The sequence below is a fragment of the Narcine bancroftii genome, chromosome 2 (assembly GCF_036971445.1).
Source record: "Narcine bancroftii isolate sNarBan1 chromosome 2, sNarBan1.hap1, whole genome shotgun sequence".
Classification (NCBI taxonomy): domain Eukaryota; kingdom Metazoa; phylum Chordata; class Chondrichthyes; order Torpediniformes; family Narcinidae; genus Narcine; species Narcine bancroftii.
Window position 1 is genome coordinate 226665064 of NC_091470.1, and position 19172 is coordinate 226684235.

The window sequence follows — 19172 nt, forward strand, 5'->3', positions numbered from 1 at the left end:
ACTGGTGAACTAATGGCGAGGCGTGCCAGTTTTAAACTTCAGTATTTTTTACCTCTTTATTTTCAGCTTTTTTTTTGCCAGTTGCTTGAGGCTGCTGGTTGTTTGAATTCTAGATAACAGGGGTTTTACCGTATTTAGACAGGCACTTAAGTAGGTACAACATGGAAGGATACACACCTAATGCAGGCAGATTTAATGGGTGTAGTGGCCCACTTCACTGACAAAAGACAAAGGAGGAAAAACCCAACATCCAACCCCAACCAACCAATTTTCCCCTGCAAATGCTGCAACCGTGTCTGCCTGTCCCGCATCGGACTTGTCAGCCACAAATGAGCCTGCAGCTGACGTGGACATTTACCCCTCCATAAATCTTCGTCCGCGAAGCCAAGCCAAAGAGAAGAGAGTGGGCAAAAAGGACAGCATGGATGTAAAGACTAAATGGTCCATTTCTGTGCTGTAAAACACCATGTCTTTAATGAAAAATTTATTTAATAAAAAGCTATTCCTTACTCACATGTACTTATTACAGGATCTATACATAAATACAAATTTGTATCGTCCTTCTCAGTAATAATAGAAGAGCTACTATTTCCCTAGGAACATCACAAAAATAATATAGTTTGCTCTATAATTCCTTGTTGAAGTTTGAAATAGGTTATTTTTATTAACTATTAACTGGTGTGTCGCAGAAGCTGTGTCACTGGTTACTGAAGGTTAAGTTTAGGTGTTCAGGCTGTGATTGACTAGGTTACATAGGTCTAAGGTACAATTACAGATCTGTGCTCAGTAAGCAGATGCAAAGCTGCTATAATTCCTTGGGCTAGAAATTCCAAAATCAGACCCTGTTACTGGCCTTTTAAAAAAAAAAAAGAAATTAAGTGATTTTGCTGGGAAAGGCATCTCGGTTGAAAATTTGCCCACATCAAATAATTAGTCATTGCTCTCAGCCAGAGAGGATTGTGTTGGTGGACACAAGTACCAAGATGCTCAAGAAAAATAAGGGAGGAAATAGGATGGGGGCGACGGTGGTGGGCAATGCAAAGCATTCCATTATATGTAGAATTAATTACTGTCATTTTTCTACACTATTCTGTTGCTGCTGTTTAACAACCAAAGCTTTTATCTTCCTTACCTTCTTTGGTGAACCATTGAATTTGTTTAGAGATGGCGGGGTTTTATTATTTTTGACATCTTTGACGGGTTCTTGTTCCAGCACATTGAGTTCATATTCCTCAAGTTTGTCCAAAGCCATCAACTGTGTTTCTATTGGCTTGGCTTCCTTTCGCAGTTGCTCAGTTTCATTTAACAGTTCCTGTTTCTCTCTTTTCAAAGCAGCTAGCTCCTTTGTGACCACCTCCAATTTCTGGCGCATCTGCCGTACCTCCTCACGGGCCTTATTTCTTTCTGCCCTCACCTTGCTCCATTTCTCTCGCCAGTTGGCAGTGCAGTCTGACCACCAGCGCATAGTCTTTTCCATCTGAGCAGCTCTAGCCCGAACTTCTTCCAACTCCCGGTGATACAATCCTTCAATGTTGTCCCAGTCACTGGGCACATCCACATGCTTGGTCAGTTGCTGTGGTAAAGGAGATGGAGATGGGACTTGAAAATTATGAACTGATGAATCAGTGGCCAGTATCTTCTCAGACTGGTTGCTCTGACCCAACTGCAGTTGTCGAGATGGAGGCGGTTGAACTTTCGGGGTCCGCGCCCCTTCCCCTCGTCTGGCAGTGGGGTTTGAGCTCATTATCTCTTTCTCAAAGTTCTCTTCCTTCAGCTCTTCTTCCATTTACTAAAGCCTCCCATCTTCAATTTTCTACAAAAAACAAAAGATATAAAAGTACATATAATAAAACTTTACATATATTAATATGCTGTTTACTTCTGATCATTAAACAGAACACACTGAGGATTTAATCAGACCCATTCATGCCGTTAGTCACAGCCCTACTGACTGTATTGCCCACACTTTCCTCAGTCATCAAGAACATTCGAAAGAAAGTATCACTGCCTTTTTCTGCATGAACTCCTTCACTCTGTCCCTTCTATTGCACAATTTGAAATTGCAAATGCAAAAGGAATTTAAAAGGGATGTTTGTGATTTTCAAAATCGTTGCCAGAGCCTGACATCTTCTGGAGAGGGATCCTTCAATTCTAACCAATTCCAAGAATCCACGGCTATTTTTTTCATTTACATCTTCCGTGATCATCTTGTTTTTTTAGCATCATTCACTCTCTCCCGTATTTCACTCTGTCCCTTACATTTTTTAAATTTCACTCATTTCCCATTCTCTGCCTCAGTAAACATCATTACGTCTCTAACGCCTGCTCGTTCTGCTTGGTGACAGGTCAGTTGCCGGAAACATTTTAGTTTACTTTCTATTTTTATTACACAAGGCACCAGAGTTGGACTCCAACTGAAACTAAAACATTATTATCTTCCAATGAGTTTGTTTTAAATCCTATTGAACAATTATACTGCAACCTACATTTGCTTCACAATGGAAAAGGAACTATTAAGTTGCAGGACAGGGGTGAAATTTAGGGCTCAATATATTTGGAGCAGGATATGTAGTGTAATACACTAAAGCAGTGGAAAGACTCGGTGAGTCACACAGAATCTCTAGAAAGTAAAGGCATATAAACCAATATATCCGGCCTGAGCCCTTCGTTGAGGTACAAACGAAAAGGAGGCAGGGGCCTGAATAGAAAGGTGGGGGGGGGGGAAGAAGGGGCCCATATCCATGTCCACCTATGACCTCTTGGCTATTGGCCTGTGCTCCTCCCCCTGCCACTTCTTCCCTCCTCCCCTTCCAGAGTTTTATTCCAGAGCCTGTCTGCTTTCTGCAAAGGACTCAGGCCCAAAATATTGTTATACACCTTTACTTCCTATGGTTTAAGCTTTTCCAGCACTTTTGTGTAATGCACTACAATCACAGCATCTGGAGACTTTCCTGTTTAACTGGAAGTGTACTGATCACTTCTTTCCAAAGGAATTACAGGTATGCCCTGCTTTATGAAACTAGAACGTTCCTATGAAATCTTTCATTAAGCCAAAATGGCATCAAGCAAAGACTCATTCACTTCTATTGGAGGCTACTTTTGTAAAAGCGAAAACCCATTCAAATCCTTTGTAAAAGCGAACACAGGTTTCTTCATAAAAGCAAATTTTCATAAAGTGAGTACAGAGGAACCCCGATTTAACCCCATTAACAAAGCCATTCATGTACATATACCTCCCCAAAGTCTGTATTTTCCCCAACTCCACCCACCCCACCTGCCACAGCGAATACATTCCAAAAACTCAATCATGGGGTACACGACCCCTATCAAGACCTGTAATGAAAAGAAATCACAGTGACAACAGCATTCAAGGAAAACACTAAAAAGAAAAGAAAGAAACTCAAAAGAATAAGAAAACTAAGGACCTGAGAAGAAAAGGATAGGCACATCATCTGCATCAAGTCCTATTTCCGTTATCTTTACTGGCCGTGAAAGATAAGCTTCACGCACTTGGCGCGATCAAGAATAAAAGTCAAACCCAAGTTGCACGCAACCTTGGCAGACCTGAAGCAACACTTTGTGGCTGGAAATCTCAGGAAGATAAGTTACGCGCGTCGCTCTGGAACGTCGAGGAAGAGGTGGGGCTAAAGGCCAAATGCATGAAGACAGCCAAATATGTCAGTCTCGATGACTCCCTGAATGAGTGGTTCGTTCAAGCATCTTCCAATTTCCAATTTCTCACAGTTCAAAGCTAGCAATGGATAGCTAGACTGGTTTAAATGCCGTCACAGGATTTCTCAATTGTTAGCGTCTGGAGAAATTTGCTTAGCGAACAGTGACGCCATCAGCATCAGAACTAAAAACTCTCTTAGAAGGTTGCTATGTTGAAGAATAAGCATACAACCATGACAAAAGAGGCCTCTGCTAGAAGATTATCCTAGACCCCACGATGTCTAGCAAAGATAACGCCCATCGACATGAGGGCATTGAACAAAGCAAAGATCACGTGATATTGTTGTTTTGTGTTAATAAGACTGGAACACGTTAAAACTGCTCATGATTGGCAATCTTCACTCACCCCACTGTTTCCACCATGTCAACATGAAGTCGTTACCATTCGAGAACACGCATAGCAGCAATGCTTGGATGACAAGTGTTATGTTTGAGGATTGGCTTTGCAAAACTTTTGTCCCTGCTGTCTGCACTCATTTGCATAACCAAATGCTAGAACCCAAACCTCTTCTTTTGGTCGGCAACTCTCCTGCCAACCTATTAAACCATGATGGAAAGATCAGAGTTTCTTACGACTCAAACAACACTACATCTACGATCGAGCCACTAGATCTAGGGATTATCTCTGTGCTCAAACAGAATTACAGGCATGAATTATGTTGTAGAATTGTAGATGAATCAACAATGCTTGAAGAGTATCTGAAAAGCATGAACGTTAAAGAAGTTTTTCACTTAGGTGGGAAGGGCTGGGCAGCAGTCAGATCCTCGTGTGGGAAAATGCGAGAAGGGTCTGGGGCCAGCCAAAAATCCTCCAAGGAAGATAAAAATAAGCAAAAATTCTATGGCTCATATGGGTAAGGTGCAAAGAGGATTTTCACCAGTACTCTGACGATGACTAATGCCCAACATATGAGCACCTGACAGACTCCAAGATCGTCCGAAACTTTACTCTAGCACCAGTTCCCGAACCACAGGAGGATGATAATGAGGAGCCTCTACCTCCACCCCCGAAAGTGTCCGAAGCCATTGAGTACCTCGAGGCCAGCCTACGTTGGCTGGAGACCCGGGATGTGGGCCAGGTAAAAATCCTCCAGCTCAGAGGCATTTTGGATTTCGCTCTCCGCCAGCGACCTGCTGCATTCAGGCAACGAACACTCGATCGCTTTTTTAATAAATAAAATGATTGTAAGAAATTTTTAAAAAGATAATTGCATATACAGGTATTGTACAAGTGTTCTTGATTTTATTTTTGAAACTGCTATTTTTCATGACCCCGATTTTCTCCCGAACTGATTTTTTTGGACCCGAACCATCGCACTATAACAGGGTTCTACTGTATTTGTAAAATGGGTTACACCTGTATTTTACAAATTATCTGGCAGTCATATTCTTTTAATATGGTAACATCTTTACCAATCTTTTGTGCACTCTTGTACTTTGTTCAAGATCTATTGGTGGGTCCTCAAATTGCTGCCCAACGAAGTTCAATTTTAATTTAACTATCTCTGTTAAATCCCCAAATGTTGTGATCAAATTGCATTGCACGTTCTTATATACTTCTTCAAAGTATATCTATAAATCTTGGAATTAATTGGAATTGTGTGCTCTTAAAAAAGTAATTGCACAAAAAAAAATACAATGGCGTTATTGTGTCATGCAAAACTCAGTTATGCTCACTGGTCTCTGTACTTAATCAATAAAATTATATATAGCCTGATATTCAAGCAGTTATCATGACTTAATTTACTCAAACCTAACATTTGTAGATTTCCTTTCCTCTTGCATAATAGATCTTTTAGCCAGTCCATAGCCGTTTTAGACCCTCACTGGTTCTCAAGACCAGGCAAAACTGAATTTTAACTGATTTGAACATCTCAAGCGCCATGTCCAATACACTTTCCAAAAACTACTGATAAATGAATGCAACTTCGGAGTTTGTTGCAACAGACAAACAATACACATAGTCAAGAAATGAAATAACTCAGCGAATGAGATGATTAGAGAATCCTGTTTCCTATTTTGCTGGTAACTGCTTTTACCTTCTTTTTGCTTTAACTCTGAAAAATATCCTGTCTGCATCCAAAGACAAACAAAAGATGGTTCTTGGCTCAAAATTAGAAACTTGCATTCAAACAAAAAAAGATGGTTATTGGCTATAAATTAGAAACTTGCATTCTTTGTTATTGATTGCCTTTGCATAAGACTTCATATTGAAAGTTGTTTTAAGTGAATACATCTTATACATTCGTGTAAGCACAAATACTTTGCTGTGTTTTAGAAAATGTGAGATGAAATGTTGCTATCCTTGGGTACAAAGTTGTTCTACAGAAATTCTACATTTGTAAGCAACTTTGATTTTAAAGAAAAAGTGAAGCCGTGGACTGTGCGATTGCAAGACGTCAATGTTTGCACGTTTACAGGGAGGAATTCCCTCGTCCAAAACTAACCCGTAAGTTTGCATGAGCCGGGACTGACGGCTTGATGGACAGGTTATCTGCCTGTCAGTGTCGGAAGTCTGCAGCGCCCGGACTCGGCAGCCGGGGAGAGGAAGAGCTGGCGTGCGGACCGTGGGAGGGGGTCAGGGTACTGGGTGGGGGGGGGGGGGGGGGAGAGAATGGTCTACAGCGATATTAAGGACTGAGGTTGGAGGGGAGGGGGGGACGTGGTGAAGGAGAGCCCTGCTGCTTCCACAGGGGGCGGGAGGAAGGCGGCGGTGGGAGAGGGATCGCGAAGCGGAGAGGAGCCCGCGGCGCCTCAAGTCCTTCTCTTCCCCGGTTCGCTGGAACTGCACTTACATGATGGAACCGACCCTGTCCGTCTCCTTTTACCTGCTGCCTCCCCCGAGTCACCCAGCCGAAACAGTTTGGGGAGGTGGGGGAAGCCCCTGCAAGAGTGGACTCACTCACATAGACTCCTCGGATTCTGCTGGCAGCCCCGTCTCCTGGGAGTTGATCGCCCAACCATTCCCTGCCCTGTCTCCGTTGCTGGAAGTGGGCGGGTCGGCATAGGTTTTAAATGTTAACGACCCAAAGCCACGCATGTTCCTGAGTTTTTGAAAAAACTGACTCTGACGACTCCAGTCTCATGCATTCCACTTTATTTAGTTCTCAGCAGTTGGTTGCACTTTTGCACACCAGGTATTCCCTGCTTGGAGGTGAAGGTTCTGCAGTCTTGATTTTGGTTCAAATCAAAAGTAGATTAACATGCCAAATTCTTAATATGAAGATTGGGGGGGGGGGGTAAACGATGCAATCAGAAATATGATGAACAAGTCATGTTTTGCGACAGCATCATTTATATTATAACCGTCTTACAACAGTCTTCTTTCTTTGGCTTGGCTTCGCGGACGAAGATTTATGGAGGGGGTAAAAAAGTCCACGTCAGCTGCAGGCTCGTTTGTGGCTGACCAGTCCGATGCGGGACAGGCAGACACGATTGCAGCGGTTGCAAGGGAAAATTGGTTGGTTGGGGTTGGGTGTTGGGTTTTTCCTCCTTTGCCTTTTGTCAGTGAGGTGGGCTCTGCGGTCTTCTTCAAAGGAGGCTGCTGCCCGCCAAACTGTGAGGCGCCAAGATGCACGGTTTGAGGCGTTATCAGCCCACTGGCGGTGGTCAATGTGGCAGGCACCAAGAGATTTCTTTAGGCAGTCCTTGTACCTTTTCTTTGGTGCACCTCTGTCACGGTGGCCAGTGGAGAGCTCGCCATATAATACGATCTTGGGAAGGCGATGGTCCTCCATTCTGGAGACGTGACCCATCCAGCGCAGCTGGATCTTCAGCAGCGTGGACTCGATGCTGTCGACCTCTGCCATCTCGAGTACCTCGACGTTAGGGGTGTGAGCGCTCCAATGGATGTTGAGGATGGAGCGGAGACAACGCTGGTGGAAGCGTTCTAGGAGCCGTAGGTGGTGCCGGTAGAGGACCCATGATTCGGAGCCGAACAGGAGTGTGGGTATGACAACGGCTCTGTATACGCTTATCTTTGTGAGGTTTTTCAGTTGGTTGTTTTTCCAGACTCTTTTGTGTAGTCTTCCAAAGGCGCTATTTGCCTTGGCGAGTCTGTTGTCTATCTCATTGTCGATCCTTGCATCTGATGAAATGGTGCAGCCGAGATAGGTAAACTGGTTGACCGTTTTGAGTTTTGTGTGCCCGATGGAGATGTGGGGGGGCTGGTAGTCATGGTGGGGAGCTGGCTGATGGAGGACCTCAGTTTTCTTCAGGCTGACTTCCAGGCCAAACATTTTGGCAGTTTCCGCAAAGCAGGACATCAAGCGCTGAAGAGCTGGCTCTGAATGGGCAACTAAAGCGGCATCATCTGCAAAGAGTAGTTCACGGACAAGTTTCTCTTGTGTCTTGGTGTGAGCTTGCAGGCGCCTCAGATTGAAGAGACTGCCATCCGTGCGGTACCGGATGTAAAAAAAGTGCACGAAAAGTAAGGCAGAGTGGTTCGTGGATTAGTCAGGAATCTGATGGCAGCGGGGAAGAAGCTGTCCTTGTGCCACTGAGTGCTGGTCTTTAGGCTCCTGCACCTTTTTCCCCGATGGTAGCAGAGTGAAGAGGGCAAGACCTGGGTGGAGGAGCTGCTTTATTATGTACATGTCCCGGATGGAGTGAGGTCTGGTGTCTGTGATGTCGCAGGCCGAGTTAACAACTCTCTGGAGTTTATTCTTGTCCTGAGAGTTGGTGCCTCAACACCAGGCAGAGAAGCAACCAGCCAGAATGGTCTCCACAGTCCACCTGTAGAAGTTTACGAGAGTTTTCAGTGACATCCAAATCTCCTCAGACACCTCACACAGTAAAGCTGCTGCTGAGGCTTTAATTCCCCCAAACTGCTGATAACTGTTATCCTTGCAAGATTTGACCCACCATCCATTGCTGAATTTGTATTCGGTGCCCTAATATAAATAGACAGGGTATGACTCAAGGCCAGTGAAGGAAGAATGCACAGTTCTCTGCGTTGTAATTTCTCCTTGGAAATATGGAAGGTTTCCACCATTCACTTCCCCTTAGAGCCCATGTAGAATCCTGCAATCAATTATGTGGTCCAAAAGTGCATATTCTGGTGGGCTGTGGGTTAGTCTCTGTAGAATCCCAGGACAGTTAAGAAACTAACAACCTTTAGCATTATTTTTTTTTAAATTGATGATGAAATATTGCCACATTTGTTCCTACATAATTATAAAATATATGGAGCACTCATTGAAAACTACCAGTAGGATAGAAATACTGAATTTTAATTTGTCTTCTTCTTAAGTCACATTCAAATTGTAATTTGTTGCAAGGTTTATATGTAAGAGATAAGTTTAATGATTGGTTAAAATTATTTTATCTAAATCATCTCAAATTAATAAATTAGTATTAGTTTATCATAAATTGGCCTACTTCTGCTCCTATATCTTAGGGCCTTGTGTACAAAAATCAAAAAATGAATATCGGACATAAAAACAGAAAATGTTGGAAACTGTCAGCAGGTCAGGTAGCATCAATGAGAAGAGAAACAAATTCGTCTTTTACACAACTACGTTCCAGAAAATTATAGCCATTTTCCTGGAACGCATGCTGTGTTAAAAGGTTGGAACGGGAATGAAGATGCCCTTCCCATTCTGATATTTTACCTCCTAGACCCCTAGTAAATTTCTCAGCATGCCTGAACTGCAGGAAATCTGTGAACAATGGGGTAATGAATAGGATGTCCAGCCTCTTTAAATGCCGCACTTCAGGTATTCTGTCTAAACTCGTGGTGGGATACGGATATTTGGAGTTTTTGTCATTCCTGTGTGAATGGCCACTCCCAGAAGGTAGCGAGACACTTCAGAACGGAAAAATCACATAAGTTCTAAGTAAAACACATAAAATATAACATTTCAGATCAAAGACACTGATGACATTTGCTTTTCTTTCCTTAAATGCAGTCTGATCTGTTTAGTGTATTGGACGTATATTGTTGTTTAAGTAAATTAGCAGGATGTTTAAATAGATATTCCAATAGAGCCTGTTGCTCTAAAACGACTTAAAGCACAAATGTCATTTTTTTTAATGTGACGTCTCACCATGATAATACCAAAGCAATATATGGCAAATATATGGGAGCTCTGAAATAAAACAGAAAATGCTGGAAATACTTACCATGCTGAGCAGTTTCTGTGGAGAGAGATGTTTCAAGTCGATGAACCTTCATCCAGAAACCATGATTTCTTTCCCCACAGTTTTTGCCTGGCCAGTTAAATAATTCCAACATTTTTTTGTGTTAACATCTCCACTGTATGCCATCGCTAAAGGGGTGATTTTAAAAACAATCACCATGATTATAGATGACATCATCTGTGTTGAATATGTTCCAGAACTTGCCTGGCTGCATCGTTTAATGGTGCACTTTAAAAATAATAAATTCCAGTACATTAATAGAGGAAAAGTACGCAAAACATCAATTAGTCATGTTTTGCTCTTTAATGGGCAGGAAACTATATTTGGGCTCAACTTTATTGATATTCTTTCCTAGGATTGCCAAAGTCATAATACTGTGCAACACAAGAGATGGGCCCTTCACCCAATGCGTCTGTGCTAACTGTGATGTTTAATGAGCAATTCCTTACCTCAGTCCCTACAAAACAAGTTTAACATCACCCTATCACTACTTGGTTCTTAATAATTCTCTCATGCTCTTCCACATAATCATTCGCCAGCCTCAACAGTTCCTCCTGCTCTCAGTCCATCCACGCTACTCATCCATCCCATAGAACATTACAGAACAGAAACAGGCCCTTTGGCCCTCTGGTCTGTGCCGAACTACTATTAAGCCCCATTTACCTGCACCCAGTCCATATCCCTCCATGCATGTCCAAATTTTTCTTAAATGTGAAAATTGAGCCCACATTCACCACTTCATCTGGCAGCTTGTTCCACCCTCCCACCACTTACCATGTGAAGAAATTCCCTTAATGTTCCCCCTATCCGTCTCTCATCTCACTCTTAACTCATCCTCTGGTGTGTATCTCACCAGTGGAATTCCATTCTTCATTGCTTGGCACAGAGATAATTTTTTTTAAATTCTCAACACATATTCACATTTTCTTTGTTCCCTTTGCACAGTCACTAACTTCATTGACTTCTCACGTGATAATCTTTGTAGAATGACTAACTTTTCTCATGGATCCAGTGCACTCATGCATTTTCCTCCACACCTCCCCATTCCAAATACATTTGCTGTTTCTCATTTTTAGTCACGGCACAATAAACAAGACCTCCAAAATATCTATTCACGAACTCTTACTCCTCAGAGAACAAAATGGAAGTAACGCAAGATGGAGGTTGACCAGCCAATATGTTAAATCTCTCTAAGAGCAATAGAAATTAGAGGTGGTTGCAGAGTCCTCGGAGAGTGGCGTGTCAAGGTCATGAGCTGTGTTGCATCCACTACTTCACAACTCACAAATTTCACAAAGAAAAAAAAATTGGCAACACTGACTTGCCAAAAAATACATTCCACTTACTACAGTGGAGCCTTTCAAACCCTTGGTCATTTTCTATTTTTTTTATCAAGTAGCTTTTCAGTTTTTGGTGGAACTGGAAAGATATGCCAGAAGTTATTATCCAACCCAAAGATGGTCCCCTTGATTATTATAGGGCACATTTTTAGGGGTATGCAAGCAGGTAGCTGTGAAATATGGTCAGCATGACATTGACTTCCAATGAAAACATTGGGAGGGACCTAGAATTATTCGCAGTCTGTCTATTGCTGGAACATGAAACAATCTAATTTCAATAAGAAGTTCTGTTGAACACCTGAGAGAACAGCATGTACCCAAACTGCTTCTTTTTCCGATGTTTTCCAAAAGTGTTCAGTAGACTAGACTTGGAATTTTAGAAGTTCCCATCAATGTTTTGCATCAAACTTTACAAGATGCAGAAATTGCTGGGGTGTGGAACGTGACAAACCTCAGGATTATGTCCCTGCCCTAAAGAATTTGTCCCAAACGCAATGCACCAAGATCATGATCATAATAGTCCATGGAGTCCCTGGAAGTGACTTGATCCCCACCTGTGGCTCCATTCTATATGGTTGTCACCCCATACTCCCAGAATCTAAGGATGACCAATGAATACCAACTTCACAAAAACAAATTAAAAAAAGATTTGGGGTGATTTCAACCTAACCTATACAATCTTTCTTTATATTGAAGTCAATGGAAAGCAATATTGGATTTCTGTGCAAAAGGCAATTAATCTGATCCCATAATTTTCAAGCCAGTCAATATGGTAAAATCATCCCAGTGGTCTCTGCTGTCAGATGGTGAAGACATGAACATGTTTCTGCAAGCAAGCTACCAATCTCATTAACTTGTCTACATTTATCAAGCCCCTCCCTCTACCTACCAGTAGGAATTAAAACTAAATACTGAATTAAAGTAAGTCCATGCAGTTCAATTGGGAGTTGTGAGAAAGAATGGGTATCGATTTTGTCTTCCATTATATATCTGATTTTCATTTCTGTTGACGTCAATGGAAAGGAAAGTGAGATGTACTGTGAGTGAATAAATCAATGTTAATTTTACATTTTAGCCTAAAGTCAAAATGAGCTACAGTAAATTACACACAGAAAATGAAGCAAAGACCAAGTTGATAACCTCCCCAGTTATCACATGCTTATATGTTTGAACTTGTAAATTCTGATGACCTCAGAGCTTATTTTGAAACCACATGCTACATAAAGTTGCAAAACCTGTTTTCCTCCAAGAGACCCTGTCAGCTTACAAACATTCGTCTTCAGGTAAATCGACAGACAGACAACTATAGTACCCAAAATTGCATGTGAAAGTCTCTCGGTACAAAATCATTTGATGCATTGTGTTGACCATGCACAGTAAATGCTGCAGGAACTTAACCAGTCTCACAAAGTCCTTAGAAAGTAAATCTCCAGCCCCCCCCCCCCCATGTCCCCCGTCTCCTCCCCTCTCTTTTTGTTTCTTGTGGGCAGGGGAGTTAAGAGTTATGGGGATAAGGCTGGGATTGGTTATTGAAAGAGAAAGATCAGCCATGATCCGATACATGGCGGTGCTGACTCGACTCCAATTGGCCTACTCCAGCACCTATTGTCTATTTTCACAGAGCTAAAGTCAATTCTTACCTTTTATAATATCCAATTAACACCTTTTGTTTGTTGGTCTGGACTCCTCCCTCTCCCATTCTTCCACCTTTCCCAGTCTGGATTGAGATGCCTGCTTGCTTTGGGCTCATACCTTTTGGGCTCAGATCCAAACCTTTAGTAATATATCTTTACCTCTTATGGACATGGTGAGTTCCTCAAGCATTTACTGCATGTTTTGACTACAATCACAGTGCCTGTTGACTTCCATGCTTCACTCAGTTGACCATGTAGTCTAAATGCCATTCAAAATATGGTCAAACCAATTCAGAACCCATAAATGTCATCCAAGGTAAAAATGGCATTGTAGCCTAAATGAGGTAAATTGTCTAAATAATCATCTCTAATCATCTCAGAAGTGAGCATTATGCACAAAATTAAAAAAAAGCACACACACACATTGTTATTGTTGTAACAACTATAGCAATCCCAAAATGTGTTAATATTTTGAATGTGGATTGGATGGAAGAACTAACATCCATTTCCCATCCATAAATGTTGATGAGATGATGTTATCAGATGGACTATTCCAGGATTTTGTCCAAAAACAATAAAGGCTTGTTGTGAATTTGGAGAAGAACTTTGCAATGGTGATTTTCCAGTTGCCCAGGTACTAGAGGTCACTGTTTTGCCAGGTAACATTGAAGAAGTCACAAAATAAAATGCTGGAGCACATCAGCAGATGGTAAACATCTGTGCTGTGAGGAAGGAAGTGAATGTTTGAAGACTGCCAACCCAATAGAGCGCTTTGTCCTGCTCCCTTGAGCTCTTTGAATGTTATTCAAATGACACGAATCCAGGTAAATGAAGGGCATTCATCCGTCCTGCTTGTAGGTGATGAAAGGGTTTTTAAGAGCCAGGAGGTAGATCTTTGTGAAAACACACCCAGACTCTGATCAGCTCTGATAGCCACATCTATTAATGGTTGGTCCAGTTAAAATTCTGGTTGGCAGTGATAATCTTTCTTTTTTTAAATATCTTTATGAGTTAAATTTTAAAAAATTATACACATATAGATCCAATACATATGCTGGAATATAACAAAAGTCAAGTGTACATTTCAAATAAAACCTTGATTATACATTGTATAAATTGTGTGCACCCTTTCAAATCCAATCCATTATATCAAAATATTAAAAAGGAAAACAAAAAAGGAAAAAGAAAAAAAAACATTAATTAAACCCCTCCCTCTAAACAAGGCAAACTTGCATATCTATTAAAAATTGGAAACAAAGGACGACACTTGGAGACCAGACAATGCTGTTCAGGAGAGAAACAGAACGTTATATTTTTCTTTTAAATTTTTAACATTTAAAAACAAAATTCTAAGCCCTATATTTCAGCTTTCAATGTTTGTATTTTTAATTTTGAGTTAAAGCCATTACAAAACAATATTACCGGACACTTCCTTTTATCTTCATTATCCATTGCTAACATCCCCATTGGTTCTGCATTAGGTTGCAACAGGGCTTAGTGATGGTGGCGGAAAGAATTTAGTAACTTCTGATCGAAAACTAAATAATAACAAATGCAGTTCTGATGAAAGGTTATTGAACTGAAAGGTTAACTGTTTTTCTTTCTGCAGATACTGCCTGACCTACTGAATATTTCAAGCACTTTCTGTTATTATTTCAGAGTCCCAGCCTTTGCATTGTGGTGCTTTCTAAAGCCACTGGAGTACTGACATCAGTTGATCACAGAAGAAGAAGAAAGGGATATTAACATCATTCTTGATACAGTATTGCTATGATCGTGTTAATTTTTAGGAATGCTACTAGCTTATAGCACCTGCAGAGCAGTAACATAAAAATTACATTAACACTTCATTTTGTTAAACATTTGTAAAAGCAGCTATAAAGAAAATGCACACCCCTTTTAATTCCCCTGGTGAGTATGAGGTTCCCAGTACAATTATTTCCATTTCCCTCTTTTTCTCACTTTCTTTTCTCATCCATATTGCAGAGAAAGAAATTCGGCGGCAATTTTCCTCTGCTACAAGGTCATTTCTCAAACAGGCACAGAATGTCAATGTGAATGTACACCGGAAATGTATCAAAATTACTCAATTAAAAGTTAGTTATGTCTTGCATTACTGTACATTCCATTGATGAATAGAAGCCTTTCTAGTGGACAAATCATAGGAAATTACATTTTGCATTAATGCAACAAATGCAGATAAGCTACAGCCCTTTTAAATAGCCAGTGATTTGAATCTACAGTTAAACATAATGGTACTTTGTTCTATCATAATTAGGAATGGGAAAACATAGTACCCTGGCCAACACCTTTAAAAGATATGTAATTCATAATTGATCATAATACACTGCCTGCAATGCAAGAATCCAAAGAACACAAAATAAAAACCATGAAGCTTGATTATATGAGATGCTGTGGATAAGAGATCCTCAGTACAATAAAAGCATATCAGGCATCAAAACAACACTGGTTATAAACATCACCATTGTACATGCAGTAAAGAGTGATCCACCAGTATATGCTATACTTCCTCTAATTTTACTGCAACTGGCTGTTTCCAGAATTCAAATCTGGATCAAATTTAAACTTGCCTAAAGCTAATACAAATCACTCTGAAAAAGAATTGAATATTTAGGCAGGTTTTTTTTTTGGAGATACAGAGGCTAAGCTGTGAACCATTATTGAACTAAACTACACTGTTTTAGTCAGATACAACAAACTTTTTATTTCCCTGTATTATGGTTTCCAATTCCAGAAAATAGTGGATGGATATACTGTTCTTTTTTGTTTGCATTAGATCAGTAATTGGTATCAATATTATAAGGTGGATCGTCACAAAGGGGTGACTCATTTCATCAATTAAACTAATCTTTCCATGGTTAGTAAAAGAAATGGAGTAATATGGTGGATTAAAGAAGCAAATTGGTAACTTATGTTTGGAGTTGGAAACCAAGCAATGAACTCAATGAAACTGGGTTGCTGACAGATCTATTAGAAAAACCCTTATATTCTTCATTTCTTACATTTCTGCTCTCACCCCATCTGTCTCCAGGCAGAACAAGAATAGAGTCCCTCTGGTCCTCACTATCCACCCAACCATCCTCCACATCCGGTACATTATTCACTGGCAACCTCAGCGCAATCTCACCATCTCATCATCCTCTCCCCACCCACTGTTTTTTACAGGGATCAGTCTCTCTGAGACTCCCTGGTCTATTCTTCCCTCCCCACCCACCCTTCCAGCCACTTAGGCACTTCTGACTGCAATCATAGAAAGAGCAAAACTTTCAAGATTCAACATTCCTTTATTGTCATGTAATAGTACAGAATATCTAATATTATGCAAAATTGCCTTCTGCCTCCCATAAGGAAGACAAAGAGTTGCCATTTTCCGGCAACCCTTGCAGTAAGAGAGAAAGACAAGCAAAAGAGAGTCCCTTCAGGGACACTGAGTGTCTGTGGATTCACCTCCAGCGCTCCCACAGCCTCTGCAGCCACACAAACTCCTGTTCGATCCATTGGCAACCCGAGGTCCAGACCCAAACCTCCGACATGATCAGGAAGCCCTCTGCACCCGAGGCCCTATGTGAGTTCTTCTTGCCCTCAGCACCCTCTCAAATCCCAGTTCTGATACCTGGTTTCCATGAGCCACTCTCCAGCTGCCCATATCCTGTGTTGATTCTTTGATCTCATCACCAGCAACACATAGTCTCTGTGGGTCATTCAGCCGCTGAGCCTCTCGTTGGTCCGCTGCCATGGTTACTGTCTTGTTTGGTTGTCTCCTATGCTTCCCATTCTCAATGTGGAGGATTTTTCTCCTTGTTTCTGGTGCCCTGCACTGGTCTGCTGTTCCCCCAGAGTCTGAAACCCGTTGTGGCAGTGATCTACTGTATCCGGTGATCCTGTTGTTATCTACTTTTCATCACTGGATTCAAGCCCATGAAATAGCATTGCACTAACATCTACACCAGTGGTTCTCAACCTTTTACTTTCCATTCACATACCACTTTAAGGAATCCCTATGCCATCTGTGCTCTGTGATTAGTAAGGGATTGCTTAAGGTGGTGATGTGAGTGGGAAGGGAAGGTTGAGAATCACTGCTCTAGACTCAATTGTTACTGAAATATTTTGCTTGAGATAAATTGTCATTGGCGCATTGCCTTTGGAATTATGAAACAATGCACATAACGAGTCAATGAGGTACGATTAAAACAATGGTTTTCAAACTTTTTCTTTCCACCCACGTACCACCTTAAGCAATCCTTTACCAATACAGAGCACCTATGGCATAGAGAATACTTAAAGTGGTATGTGAGTGGAATAAAAAAAGTTGAGAAACACTGTTCTACGCTAACTATTGGAAATGTTAGAAATACTCAGCTAGTCTAACATTATCTCTGTGGAGAGTAAAACATTAGCTCAATTACCTTGTAAAATAACAAAAACAACTTAGTAAAGGGATATGTTTTAAGTTGCAGAGAATGGGATGTATGGAGAGAATGAAAGGGACTGTGATAAGATGTAGGTCCAAAGTAATTGAATGCACAAGTTGGTGTCAGCTGGTACATTGTCAAGTATATTATGGACTTTTTAAAATTTGTATGCTCTAAATATTGATGATGAGAAATTTATTCAAGAAACATTTCTTAATTTAGCAGAGGCACATGGAAATATTTTAATAATGCAGCAAAAGCTACATTAGTATTAACTAGAAACTTAATTTAATAGATGTATGGAGGAGGATTCATCCTAAAAATAAAGATTATTCATTTTACTCAAGTAGGCATGATTCCTATTCTAGAATTGATTTGTTTTTAATTTCAGCACAAATGCAAACTAGGATTCTTGAAGCTGATTATAAGTGAGGATCTTTATTTAGCTTTATTAATAATGATTGAAATGCCTGATAAGGAGAAAACAATTTATCAATGGAGATTAAATTCTATATTATTGAAAAAAAAGATTTAATGAGTTTGTTAGAACACAAATTTGGAAATTTGTGATATAAATTTGAACTCGGTAAATAATAAGTTTATTATATGGGATGCTTTGAAAGTATATATAAGAGGTCAAATTATAATTTACTTCTAAAATTAAAAAGAAGGATATGAGAGAGATTGATCAGTTAGAAACATAAATAACAGTTTTGGAAAAGGATCATCAAAAACAGGGTCCAGAAGATAAGCACAGGCAATTAATTAATTTTAAAAAACTTCAGTATAACACATTACAAATTTACAGAACAGAGAATGTAATTACAAGAACAAAACAAAGATATTATAAATTAGGTGAAAGAGCACATAAAGTACTTGCTTGGCAATTAAAAACAGAGCAGATCTTGAGGACAATTTATGCAATTAAAAAGGACACTAATAAATAAATAAATGAATCCTTTAAGAATTTTTATTCAAAATTGTATAGCTCAGAATCTTTAAATGACGAAAATAAAATAGATAGATATTTAAAACAGATAACTTTGCCTAGATTAATTTTAGAAGAGCAAATTCAATTGAGTGCTACCTTTACTCAGTTAAAGGTGAGGGAGACTATGAGTTCATTATAGAGTAATAAATCTCCAGGAGTGATGGATTCCCACCTGAATTTTATAAAGAATTTAAAGATTTATTCATTCCTTTTTTTTAATTGAAGTATTAGATCAGGCTTCAGAAACCTATATCTCTTCCAGAAAGATGGAGACCCTTTAAAGCCTTCACCTTATAGAACTATTTCATAATTAAATGTAGATTATAAAATTGATGCAAAAATTTTGACAAATAGAATGACTAAATTAATTAATATGAATCAGGCAGGTTTTGTAAAAAAAGAGACAGTTGGATGAAAATTTGGCTAGATTACTTAGTATAATCTATTTTGTGCTAGAAAAAAAGAGAAGATTTGCGTGTTGCCATGGCTCGAGAAGCAGAAAAAGCATTTGATAGACTGGAATGGGACTTTTTGTTTAAGGTGATGCAAAAATCTGGTTTTGGATTGATCTGTGTAAACTGGATTTGGTCATTATATAATAATCCTAAAGCTAAAGTAGAGATTAACAGTCAAATATATGCATTGTTTCAGTTCCCAAGGTCAAGTAGACAAGGATGTCCCTTATCTCCAGTTTTGTTTAGTTTAGCAATAGAACCATTTGCAGAAGCAATTTGGAGAGATTTGGAAATTAATGTATTTAGGGTTGGTCAAGAAGAGCATAAAATTAGTTTATTGGCAAATGATGTTTTACTATATTTGACTGAACCTGAGACTTCTTTACAAAAACAATATGTTAAGTTGGAAAAATATGGAAAAATTTTGATTTATAAAATAAATTGCG

The 19172-nt window shown here is 39.9% G+C and overlaps 1 protein-coding gene across 8 annotated transcripts in view; it reads right to left on the bottom strand.

The window, feature by feature from the left end:
* The window catches only part of LOC138755103 (coiled-coil domain-containing protein 102A-like), a 656806-nt gene that overhangs the window by 468664 nt on the left and 168970 nt on the right, over positions 1-19172 (bottom strand). For all 8 annotated transcript variants that reach the window (XR_011352030.1, XM_069920398.1, XM_069920404.1 and 5 more), the window contains exon 7: positions 1133-1813. Coding sequence is in view for 7 of the 8 variants with exons in the window: in XM_069920398.1 (XP_069776499.1) it covers positions 1133-1786 (654 nt within the window). In the remaining variant the exon portion in view is untranslated. The remainder of the gene's footprint in view (positions 1-1132; positions 1814-19172) is intronic.